This window comes from Leptinotarsa decemlineata, unplaced genomic scaffold (assembly GCF_025532065.1).
Source record: "Leptinotarsa decemlineata unplaced genomic scaffold, Ldec_3_MD MMD2_tig00002974_RagTag_RagTag, whole genome shotgun sequence".
NCBI classification, from domain to species: Eukaryota; Metazoa; Arthropoda; class Insecta; order Coleoptera; family Chrysomelidae; genus Leptinotarsa; species Leptinotarsa decemlineata.
This window is the reverse complement of record NW_027412578.1, coordinates 12199364-12211990: the sequence shown is the minus strand read 5'-3', so window position 1 is coordinate 12211990 and position 12627 is coordinate 12199364. Positions and strand designations below refer to the sequence as shown.

At 36.2% G+C, this 12627-nt stretch overlaps 1 protein-coding gene across 1 annotated transcript in view; it reads left to right on the top strand.

Annotated features, from left to right (window-relative positions):
• Window positions 1-10854, top strand: part of LOC111514564 (serine protease inhibitor 2) — a 35178-nt gene extending 24324 nt beyond the window's left edge. The window contains exons 7-9 of the mRNA XM_074177484.1: window positions 4592-4777; window positions 6537-6690; window positions 10519-10854. Coding sequence (XP_074033585.1) covers window positions 4592-4777; window positions 6537-6690; window positions 10519-10688 — 510 coding nt within the window. The 3' untranslated portion in view covers window positions 10689-10854. The remainder of the gene's footprint in view (window positions 1-4591; window positions 4778-6536; window positions 6691-10518) is intronic.
• Window positions 10855-12627: the final 1773 nt, after the last annotated feature.

Genomic DNA, 12627 nt, shown 5'->3' with positions numbered 1-12627 from the left:
CCAAGGTGGAATAAATGAAAGAAAAAAAACGAAACAATAAAAATGATCCACGCTTATAAGTATACCACTAATGAGTGTTACAATTTTTCGAATATGTTCGGTTTCGGAAAAAAACACTAATGGGACACCCTGTATATCGACATGTATTCTGACACAACTTCGCTTTGAAATTTCAGAAAACAGAATTGTCAGTTATATTGGCTGGTACAATAATTAAGTTTACCTCATAGATTTTGAAAAAAAAAAATGCGACTTAAATAAATAGTTCAGAAGCAAGAAAGAAAAGAAAAAAAAAAAGGTAAAATTGAAACAAAAAATTATTGTTGGGCGCCAAATATGTTACCACGCGGCTTCTACTACCTATTTTATACGGTTTCCAGGAGCTCAACCACTGATCGGTCGCCGACTAACTCAGAGAGTGGGCGTGAGTCATAATTGGAGAAAGAAAAAAAAAATGAGCGCCACGTGATTTAAACCAATCAGTAGTTCATGTAAAATACTTAACTCACAAAATAAATCACGAAACAGTGAATTTGTATAAGCGAGAATACCATACAAACCAAATTCAGATAGGCGGTGTGCCGTTATCAAATTTCCAGTTATGGTTACAACAAAATTTATGAAATGAACAAAATAAAATGGTTCAGAGACAATTTATTTCGACCCAGCAAAAAGTTATTAGGAATGTCAATATTCACATAAATTATTGTTGTGAACTCATGGCGATATTTTTAATATCAAATTTTGTAACACTTAATTTTATACCTCCGTATAGATCTATATTTCGGCTAACATACTTTTCCAAATATATCGTAATTTTCAACAATCCACTTAATGGAACTTCATGACTTCAATAAAATCAATTATAAATTTAAAGAAAACACTATAAATAACTGTCAGTCGTTGTTTTATCTTCAAATAGGGTAATGCCCAATACGATTTCGCTTGAACGATTGCTTGTGGAAGCAACAAGAGAATCTAAATGTACAGGACCTGACTATCGATGTTGGAGACGATACAAACATAAAACTTATCTTTATGCCACCAATTCCAGGATAAGTCCCAGGATACAGAGGTCTCCAGAACCGTCTTAATAGCCCAACTTGTTTGTATTGGTAGTCAGACCTTTTCTTTGTGGTATATATAAAAAGCCCTGAACGCAGCAGAAAAAAAAAGAAAATTAGCAAATGTTACACCGGGAAGTTGCAGTTATATTTACTCACTTGAGATGTTATGTAGGCTTCATGTTAAAGATTTTCCGCGTGATCAATCGAACACAAGTGCTGTTTACAGTTTTCCCAAATCCAAAAAAAACAAATCTTGAAACACGTTTTCGCATTTATAACCAAATGCACGAAAACTCTATGAGAAGCTAGATATCCCTATAGGAAAATAAACAAAATCGCATTCTCACTACGAAACAGAAAACCAGCACTAATCTACCTAGGTACATCAGTCGAAATCTTTTACAATCGCTCGCCAATTCCTTACTTGAAAAAGCCTGTTCAGAAAAACGAATTGAAAAACAATTCATATGAAATTAGGGTGATAAGCTGTTTAAGCGAATGGTATATTTTAAATCGACAATGGCCGATAAAGCGCCCGTTAGATATATGACCCATTGTACAATGATTTCAAAGAGAAGTTGGTTGTCTATAAATTTGAATCAGTTGATAAATAATCAGCCTTCATATTCGAAATACAGGGTGATTATCCTGCAAACATTAAAAAGCTCGTGGTGAGTTTTTGACCCGTAACAGTCCAAAACGCTAAATACCGTTCTTTCTCAAATGCCGTCCTATTTTAATTTTTCTGTTATGTTTACCTACATATTTTCAATTCAAAACGGTGTTAACTTGTATAACGAAACTCAGTGTTCTTCTGACACGTGGAATCGCACGTTATCCCTCCCGCTCCACTTGGTTACGTTAGGGACTGGGTGATATGTCTCGTTGATGAATATGCCTGCTCCTGGTTGTCTGCTTGAATCATTTATATCCACAGAAAATTCTAATCTCCCGCCACGATGATCTGAGATAAAGAAGCGTGCGTTTGAGGACGCTACTTGACAATTTGGTACACTCTGATTGGTTTACCTCCTAGCTAGCTGGGTGACAGGACACCACGTAACAATTTGAAGCACTCTAGTTGACTGGGTGGTCTATCTGCCTTGCATGGCGAGCTGAGATGCAACCTGACTGGTGAGATGACGTCTCTGTCTGCCTGAATTGGGACAACTCCTACTACTCCTTGATCGTCTACATATCTTTCAGTGACAAAGCCTTCACGAACTACATGTTCAGTGACATTCTGCAACCGAACATTTTGAACGTCATGATCACCATGCGGTAAGAGGATGAATCCAACACCCAATCTTCTACTGGCACCACCGCTCCTACACCCAAATGTTCAACTGTGTTATGCATTGTAGGATTGTCTGTTAGTGACAGATCATTTTTCACTCATGGAGTTTATGATATTGATGTCAGTAGACTGATTCGTCTTCACGTAATTCCACAATTATGGCGAATATTTCATTATCGTGCCTGGTATGTCCAGCCATTCGTGAGCTCCAAAGTTATCGAAGGCGATCAACCAATTCTCACAGTTTATTCTAGTAAACTCAATCTACATGCTTATTTTCTCTGCCGGTATTTTGCAGTGGGTTTCCATTGAATTATCATGGTAGAATTATTTCTCAATATTTTTCCAAATTATTTGATAGTAGTTCCCTTTGTTGATTCGAGTATATCAGCATAAACAGTCTTATCGGAAGAGGGGGTACTTTTCGGTGGTACTTGCATGAATAATAAGTTATATTGTTTTGAAATGCCCTGATACTCGTAAGTGGCAATAGTTTCACCGTTTTTCTTGAACACAAAATTCTCAAATTGATAAACTCCACATGAGCCACACTCGATTGTGAATTTTCTGTTTCAAAGACAGTATTGTATGAGGGATTATCTGATAGTAACTTTTTTATTTGCTTCAGCTCATCATCATTATCGACTAATATAGGAGAACGGAAAAACTGTTTTTTGCTATTTTGCGTAGAGATCTCGATTCTCCCAAATTGGAATTATATGCAAACGAACGGACCAGGCCGAAGTCAGGCCCTTGTGGTACACACTTCTCTATCCTAGTATTAGGCTGTCTATTTTCTTTTTTGGTATGAAGAATGGACCAAGCCCAAGTGAGGTCCTTGTGATACACAAATTTCTATTTTAGTTTTGGGCTGTTTCAAAAGTTTCGCCCCTTTCAGTTCCATTTGCTTTTGTAGCTTCATATCTCATTGAGTATTTATTCTACTATATCGTTGATGATACTGATCCATTGAGAATTCTGTATTCTATACATTGACGCTATTTATTGCTTCGAAATTTCAGTTTTGTGTCTCTCTTGAGCTTGAATATGACAGTAGTTTGATCTCAACACAAAACCGTTATTTTCAACACCTCGACACGTGTTTTAATCACCAAGTGATCATTTTCCTCTTGAAGATGATCACATGGTGATCGAAACACATGTCGAGGTGTTGAAAATAAGGGTTTGGTGTATCGGAAATTGACTCAGCAGTAGCTGTTACTGAGATATTACAGATAGAAGTAGTGTCAATAAAACGGACCAAACTGTTAAAACAACATTATATTTGCGAAAGAAGTTGCAAATATCTCATGGACAGGAAAATATCGATGTCTAAGCATGAGGAATGTTCCTCAATTTGGGTTATTACAGCAAATGCAAGTTTGAACAAAATAAAGTTGAGTTTAATTCATGAGTTTTTCAAATTCACTTCGAAAAGTATTCAAATTGATGGTTCAAATGTTGGATTTCAATTTTTGAAGGGATTTGTTTCTGATTTCCATATTGGCAACAGCGCTTATATCAAGTTGAAATAGTTCATGCGTACCTAGATATTCTACATTAAAAAAGAAAAATTATCTTTATAAATCAACAATTAAGACAAAATATAAATTACAGTTCAATACCACCTCCACGAACCACACAAACAACAGTTGTTTTGTTATTCATTTATATAGAAGAAGAAAGGAAAGGTCACAGAATGTCTCGGAACTCGGAACATAAGTTAACAGTACAGCACGCCTCTGAAATGTCATCTTTGTTTGTCTCATACAGGTGACAGATTTATTGTCCTTTATTAGCTATAACCGATGTTGCCAAGTGTTGAAATAGAAACGAATCCCTTTAAATGTTGAATGCATTATTTCATTCCTCTTTTTTAAGTATTTAAATAATTTTTTAAAGAAAGAGGATGAAATGATGAGTTTAAAATGCATTGTTTCAGAGCTATTTTATGAAAACTACTTGATTTTCGTCAGGAGGAACATTATAAATGATTTAAAGAAGACGTAGTTGATGCTTGATGAAAATCCATGACTTTTTTTTGACAAATTTTCAGTTTGAAAACCGGCATTTCTGGATGTAGATAATAATGTTGGACACTATTGTGGAATAGTTGTCAATATGTTGAAGTTCTGAACTACGTGAAATGAATGGAACACTGTTGAGAATTGATTTTTATCCCAACCAATCTCACAAGATGGAATGTTCACTTTTATTCAACTTTCAGGGAGGCCGCTACTCAATGTTCATTCTGTTGCCGAATTCGAAAGGAGGTCTACCGATGCTGATGAAGAGTCTCAGCTTGCACAACCTGAAAAATCTTTTGTATCTGATGGATCTGAGATTGGTGCATGTTCAACTTCCGAAATTCAAATTCGATTACCAAGTTAGGCTGAGTAAACCTCTTCAAGACGTGAGTATTATGCAAATCATCCTCCAAAATGATAATATGATGACTCATTTCATCTGAAATGTTCCTCATCATTTCTCCGAAGCAGGAGAAACGTCCTTCTCTGTGGACTATTTTCAGTTGTGTATATAACATCTTCGTTTTTCATTGGATCAGATTTTCAACATTATGGGAAATGTAGAGACAAAAAATATCAGACACTTATCTTAATTGAGTTATGAACTGAATTGTTCTAAAAATCACTAACTTTATATCTCAGCTCAATAGAACTATAGAAGTTTCATCTGATTCCCCTCAAAACATACACATCTAACAATCACAGCAGTACTCACAAACTACAAACAAAATTGAATTGTGTGCAGAGAGATTGGTGTAGTCTAATCTCCAATAATAATAATATACTTTATTGTCATTAAGAATAAATTTTGTGGATAAAGCTTGAAAAGTACATACAAATGTAAATATAGAAATATAAAATGTGAATATAAATATAAAATGTATATATTTTTTGTCCGTTTCACAATATTTCTTTATCAGTGCCGTGTGTTCGTGGGATTAGGTGAGGTAGTGAGTGGTTTTGCAAACCGATTTTTGAAAACTTCTTCTAGAGATCAATTACCCTAACACCAAACTGATATTTTTGCACTCGATGCGAGTTTCGCTAACAAGGTTAGCATCTTCAGAAGAAGCAAATTGATGCTGAATCTAAAGACAAGGGTTAGCTGTTTATACCGGGTGTCCCACATTTTATGTGACAGGCAATATCTGGTTTGTTGAAGGAGATACACAAAAATATTTCATACAAAAGTTTTAGGAGTTCATGAGAGCTATATTTTGATATAATTTTTAAATATACAGGGTGTTTGGTGTAGGTGCTACAGACCAAAATTCCATTTTTTAAAATATTTTACATTGGTGTAGAGGCTAAGGACAATGTCTACCGCGCGGACGATCCAGCTTCGAATCTCATAACTATAAACTTTTTTTAATTAGAACCACCTGACAAGGGGGCTTGAGCGGTGATGCGGAGTCCCAAGGGGGCTGATAGGTTAAGTAGGTGGAGTAACAAGGGGGCCGAGGGGCGAAGGTGCACGCTTGAATCGCTACGATATTCATTTCATCTTGCGTCGATGACATCACACGTTTCCTCCACTCCTGTTTGAACCAAAAATTGCAAAAATTTTAGCTCCATAAGAAAATACATGTGGTTTTGAGCTCGGAACAAGTTTGTTCATCTACTGAAGACATAAATGATTCTATCATGTAGTTGACAACCAACGGATGGAAATATGTTGATGAACTGTTATAGCATAAAATGATATGTGTTTCCAACTATTTCAATTTTGAATAGACTGAAGAAAACCTTGTGATTTCTCATTTTTTAAATAACACATCCACTCAGAATTCCTTTCAAAAATATTTGTTTTCAATTAATATGAAATTCATGAAAGATATCTCAAGTTTCTTGTATCGTTATTATAATTTACATTACGTATTGCTCACTACTTTCATCTTTGAGTGCATAATTCAATTTGTTCATAAAAAAAATACTTCAAAGAGCAGCGTCTCAAACACAACAGGCACACTCATCAAAAGAATTTATACTCTTTCATTCAATTTCTCCAGCTGCTTCTGCCGTAACCTACAAACTTTCCTACTTTAGTTATATCAACTCGTGTAGAGTCTGACAAAGAACAATAAATAGTCTAAATTACACGTTGAAAGGCACACGTTTGATGAATATTCATGACACTCATTTCAGTTTGGTTTACTTCAAATGTTCCAAAACACAGCCAGTTTCCCAGGAATAGCTAGAGGAAACAGCTCATTGCTGAGAAAATTAGTCGTGTCTGATATTATACAGAAATCCGGGATTGAAATTGACGAGGAAGGAAGTGTTGTCTACGCTGCAAGTGGTAAGTTTAACACGTTGTTACTGTGGGAGAATTTATTGGTTCCTTCAAAAGTTTTGTCTTTTTTATGAGTCTACCTTGAACTGTAATATCTTAGTAAATACCTATTCATTTTTTTCGAAATAAGCGCCTTTTGAATCAGTGTACTTTCATCAAGGCAACACAAGTCGATTAATCCCGTTAGCATGGAAATTGAGTGCTCTGGATTCAATAAAGTCGACGAGAGACGTTTTTGCCTGGTTCTGATTGGCGGAGGATCTACCGTTGAGAAAGTTATCGAAGTGCTTGGAAATATGGTAGTCGATTGGCGAGAGGTCTGAGGAGTATGGTGGGTGAAGCAGAACTTCGACACAAAATTCGTTTGATTTCAGGACGGTGCTTTGTGGAACGTGCGGACGAGCGTTGTCGTAGAGTAGGGTAGAACCTGTTCCGTTGACTAGTACCATCTGCTGGTGATGTACATTTGCCTAGGTGGCTTGTCGGTGTCCAACCATTATCCTGAACGTATCCTGTTATCGCAGAGGATCCGCTTTTCATCGCACGTGACGATCCGATGCAAAAAAGGATCGTTTTGGTTGTGCAAAACACATATATATATATATATATATATATATATATATATATATATATATATATATATATATATATATATATATATATATATATATACATATATATAGTATCTGAATCAGAAATCCACCCACCATCAATAGACTAAGAGAGGAATCATCAAGACTCTACTAGACCGTGCTGTAATACAAAGGAAGGTCTCAAAAAAGAAATAGGCATCATCAGAAATGACCTTCAACGGAATGGTTACTCCAGGGTGATGGTAGGACAGGCTTTAGCTAGAAGACAGCAAGAGCTCCACAAGGAAGAGAAGCCGCCACAACCAGTAATTGTACTCCCCTACAACCAATTTTTAGACAATTTGGAATTTTAACACTTCCTTCCTGTTTTATATATGAATGCTTAATCTACATGAGGAAAGAAATCTCCAAAGGCAATATGATTAGAAATTAAGAAATACACAAATACCCCACTAGAAAGAGAATGGACTTTAGATTGCCTAAACCAAGAATAACCAAAACTAAGCACTCTTACAGATATCTGGCAATAAAATTTCACAATGCTCTTCCCACTGATCTAAAAGACGTAGCCCTGAATATGAATCGATTCAAAATTAAAATCAAAAAAAAATTTATTGCGGAAAGTTTTTACTCATTAGAAGAATACTTTGATTTCTTTTTATATTCAAATAGATAAGTATGTACATCTAACGAAGTCTGATGGATTTAATGTTATTGTTACCCTAGGGTGTATCTAATAATTTAATAATTAATAGTGTAATTCTATTTATGTACATGTAAATGTATATATACCTGCATGAGTTATGTGTGTCTGGTGTATATGTATGTGTGTGTTCTTTTTGAGTCAAATTATTGATTTGACGTATGTAAAAACACTTTGTGTAATAGCATGAATAAATATCTATCTATCTATCTATCATCAGAGGATTATCGAAAAGGATAAGAGAGATTGGGTCCAAGTATAACATCAGGACCTGCTTCAGATCTGGGAACATTATCTGTAGCAGCCTCACAAAAACCTGGCCACCTAGCGCGGACTGCGATTCCAAGAATTGCATTTATCGGATACCCTGCGAGTGCGGAGAATCATACATCGGTGAAACTAAGAAGCCATTGAAAGTTCGCATTGCTGAGCACAAGAAACACACACAGCGAGGAGAAACCAGTAAATCCAGAATAGCAGAGCATGTTTGGACTCAACATAATATCAAGTGGGCTCAAGCTGAAATCATCCACAAAGAGAAACACGGGTTTGGGAGAAAATTCAAGAAAACCGCGTATATGTTGTCCAACAATGCATGTAGCTGAGCTAGCGTAGAGATACGTATTATATGGAAACCTCTAATCAGGCGAAAAACGACCAACTCCCGCCAAACGGTCATCTCCCGCTAAAACCAATGAAGCGGAAAGAGGAAAGAGGGGATAGGTGAAAGGTGAAAGCACCCGAATGACCTATAAATAGTCAGATCCCTGAGGAATAAGTCCAGTTATCCCCCGAAGACGATTGTGGATGGTAACAATCGAAACGTCGTGACGTAACTTGGTTTGCAATCTTTTAATTTTTATTTTCATTTTCCATTTTCGCTAATAATATTTTTTAATATTCAGTTGTTATTAATATTTCAGTTTTTTATTTTCCGGGTGTAGCTTGTATGTTATTTCCTTGTAATTTTAGTTTTTTTTTAATAAAATTTTTATTTTCGGTTAATCTTTTATTTTTTTCAGGGATTTCAAATCAATTTATATTATATTAGACAATGGAAGTTCGAACTGATGAAGTACACTCTCTACCAGGGTCTTCAAATCCTCGTCCTAGAGGCTAAAATCTCCGGATCGATATTTAGCTTGATATTTCCAAAGTCTTCGATCGTATGTGGCATGAGAGTTTGCTGGCCAAACTTCGATGCTATGGCTTGTAGGATCATTTCTGTGTATGTCTCTTCAGCTTCCTGAAAAAACATTTCCTACAAGTGACCATCGATGGATATGTCTCGAATACTTTCACTATCAACGCTGGTGTTCCCGGGGATCCATGTTATCTCCAACCCTCTCTATATTGTATATCAACGACTCATTGGAAAAGAGAAACAAGAATCCAATATATTGCTTTGCTCACTACAGCACACTTGTCTCGTCATTCCATTTGGATTCCAGGACGTCGGCTACGGAGGCACATCTTCACCGGCAGCAGGAGGTTGTATATCTCAATGAGGATCTAGAAGTGATTTCGAATTGGGTTGAAAGTAACCAGTTTGAATTCAATGCCACAAACACCAAGGCATCGGTTTTCTCCACGAATAAATGCCTCCGAACCGGATAAAATGTTAGGTCTGACAATTCGGGTTTCTGCTTCGATGAGTTTGTTGGGGGTCAAAATGGACACCATTACGTCTTGGCACAATCATGTCGCTGGAATTGCAAAGGCTACTTCTCAAAAGCTTGGAACATTGTTTAGAACCAGAAAACTGTACACACCTCAGCAACATTTGATGCTTTATATAGCTCAGATCATACCTTCTTTGGAGTATTGTTCTCATGTATGGAGTTCTGCCCCCAAACATACCCAGAACTTGCCGGATTCCATCCAGAAAAGAGCCATCCGCCTGATTGGAGACGTGAACATCACGGGCAACCTTGATAGCCTGGAACATCTAACAAAGGTTGGAGATTTGTCTCTCTTCTATAGATACCCTTGCGGAAGGTGTTCAAGCGACTTGGCACAATTGATTCCACCAAGAGCGGTACATATCAGAAATACGAGACGAACTGTGGTTGCTCATCGTTTTGAGGTTCAACTCAGTACACCTCGAACTCCACTGTTTAAGAACTCTTCCATCTGGAGAACTGCGTTTATGTGGAATAAACTTCCTGAGAATGTTTTTCCAAATGGATTCAATCTCCAGTGATTAAAATCCAATGTGAATCGCTACATTCGCACAGGCACCGCTCTGAGAGCGCCGTAAGGATTTCCTGTAGTGCTTGTGTTTTGTCCTTGAAAAACAGCAAACCAACGTCAAACAATGCGTTCATTAACACTACCAGTGCCAAATGCTTGGTTGATTTTTTAGGCTGTTTGGGCATCGATCTGGTTCAATGGTCGAAATCAAACAGAAAATGAGATGAAGAAGGAAAAAAAACATGTTGAATGAATGAAGTGGGACAAAACATAAAGGAAACACAAACATGAAATTTAATTTTTATTATTATAGTAGCAATTTATGATTACTATTTTCTGTTACAGAGATCACAGTTGGAAACAAATTTGGAGAACCACAGAGCTCTTTTCACGCTAACCACCCCTTCATGTTCTACATAGAAGAAGAGTTGACGGGAACGATATTATTCGTTGGAAAATGCGAAAATCCACTGGAAGAAGATCCTGCTTCTCTGGCTCCTCGACCTACGGAATGAAGAATGAAGAAGTTATAAGTTTCCGAAGAACATGTTCAGTAAATTTTGATTGCAACGTAAGAAATCGTAGTTCAGTTGTGGTAAAAAAAGTTTGATATCGATGTACATTCGACTGTTTCGCTTTGGCCAAAGACAGGTTTTCAATAAAATATTTTCATGATAAAAATGTGATTTTGTTTCTGGAATCGCAGATTTTCAGTTTGTCTAGAATTCTATTTCTCTATCATTCTCACATTCATTTGCAAAATTTCTAGAGAATGATATGAAAAGTGACTTAGTGAATAGAAGTTGTTAACTATTAGGTGGGCTGAAAATTTGTTTGTAGACTAACACACAGATGGCGCCATAAGAAAAACATCTATATCATTTTCAGTTAACCCTAACCTCCAAAAGATATGTGTATGAATTTCAGAGCTATGTTTTCCACCACTTTTATATGTAACTGACGTTACTGCAGTTCCGTCACATAAGGACATTTCCAAACTTATAGATTAAACTAACAATGATTTATTACATTAGCCTTCATAAAGCACCCCTGTAGGTAATAATAGAGGTACTTGGCTTGATTGAGTACCTGAATTTACAATTTACAATGCGGATGTGCTAATTTGAAAACCGGTGAGTAAACTAAATCGATTTGATCGTTTAACAGGTTGCACCCGCAATGTTTATGCTTGTGAATTTTCAACGCTATGGCGAAGCATTATAGGGGCGTGCTTTTCCATCAAAATGATGCATCGTGTCATGAATTGAAGAAAATGATGGCAAAAATTACATTAATTGGGCTTCGATTTGCTTCCGCATCCACCGTATCCTCCAGATATGCCCACAAGTGATTTTTTCCTGGTTTTCTGTTGGGAGATGCGAGGAAACTGGCAGAGCATGAGTTTGATCAAATCACTTCCGAGGAACGGCAAAAGCGTTGCTGACATGTAGTAGATATAGAGCGGAAATTTTGGGAAAATGAAACATTCACAGACGTTCAAACAGAGGTGATTACGGTAATTATAAATTTATTTGACGATAGGAGCCGGCAAGGAGCTTATCGTAATCCAATAGTAATTTAGTTGGGGGAGTCTATACCTGAGCGATCGCTTGCCATCAGCTGTGGCGTGTACTGTACCAGAGAGGTAAGCACTAACTTGCCAATCGTGAAAAAATTTATGAAGTTGAATCAAAATTGTATTTTATGTTTAGTTATATAGTAATCTATGATGCATAATGTTCAAAGGAAACAAAATTTATCAGAACTGATCAAGTTAGGTATCTGTTTCGCCATTTTCTACTTATTTGCTTATAATAAAGACATCTTCAAATATAAACGTTTTAACAAAAAAGTGGTTGAAGTGAAACTTGAAGATAGAAATATTTTTTATGAAAATGTACAAAAATCACATTTGTAGGACAAATAGTTTTGATTTCATGAATGAAAAACGGCGATTTTCAGTAAAAAAAAACTTTTTTCTCAAATCTAACCTCGATGAGGCAGGGTTAACATTATTCAATTGGGCTAAAACTTTCCAAATCTCATTTTCTATAATACAATTCCAAAATAGTGGGCACTAAATTCTCAGGAATGACTGACGAATTTGTTTTAATCTGTATCTTACAGTGGCGTACAGAAATTATACTAAAAAGATGAGAGTTAATGTCCCCCCCCTTTTATTTTTTGAACGGATCAACTCAAAAAATTGAAATTTATGATAATGAAATTATTGCATGAATACCTTATTTTGAAGTGAAAGTGACAGATGAAAATTTCAAGATGAAAAAACGAAAGGGGGGTTTTGTGACACATCATTTTGAAGCTCCTGGTGAATACTTCACAACCATAGGATATTGAGTCAATATCTTCACCACCTACTACAAAATGGTGAAACATTTAATAATTTTCTGAAGACAAACACATCAATATCGATATTTCTAGAAATATTCCTTT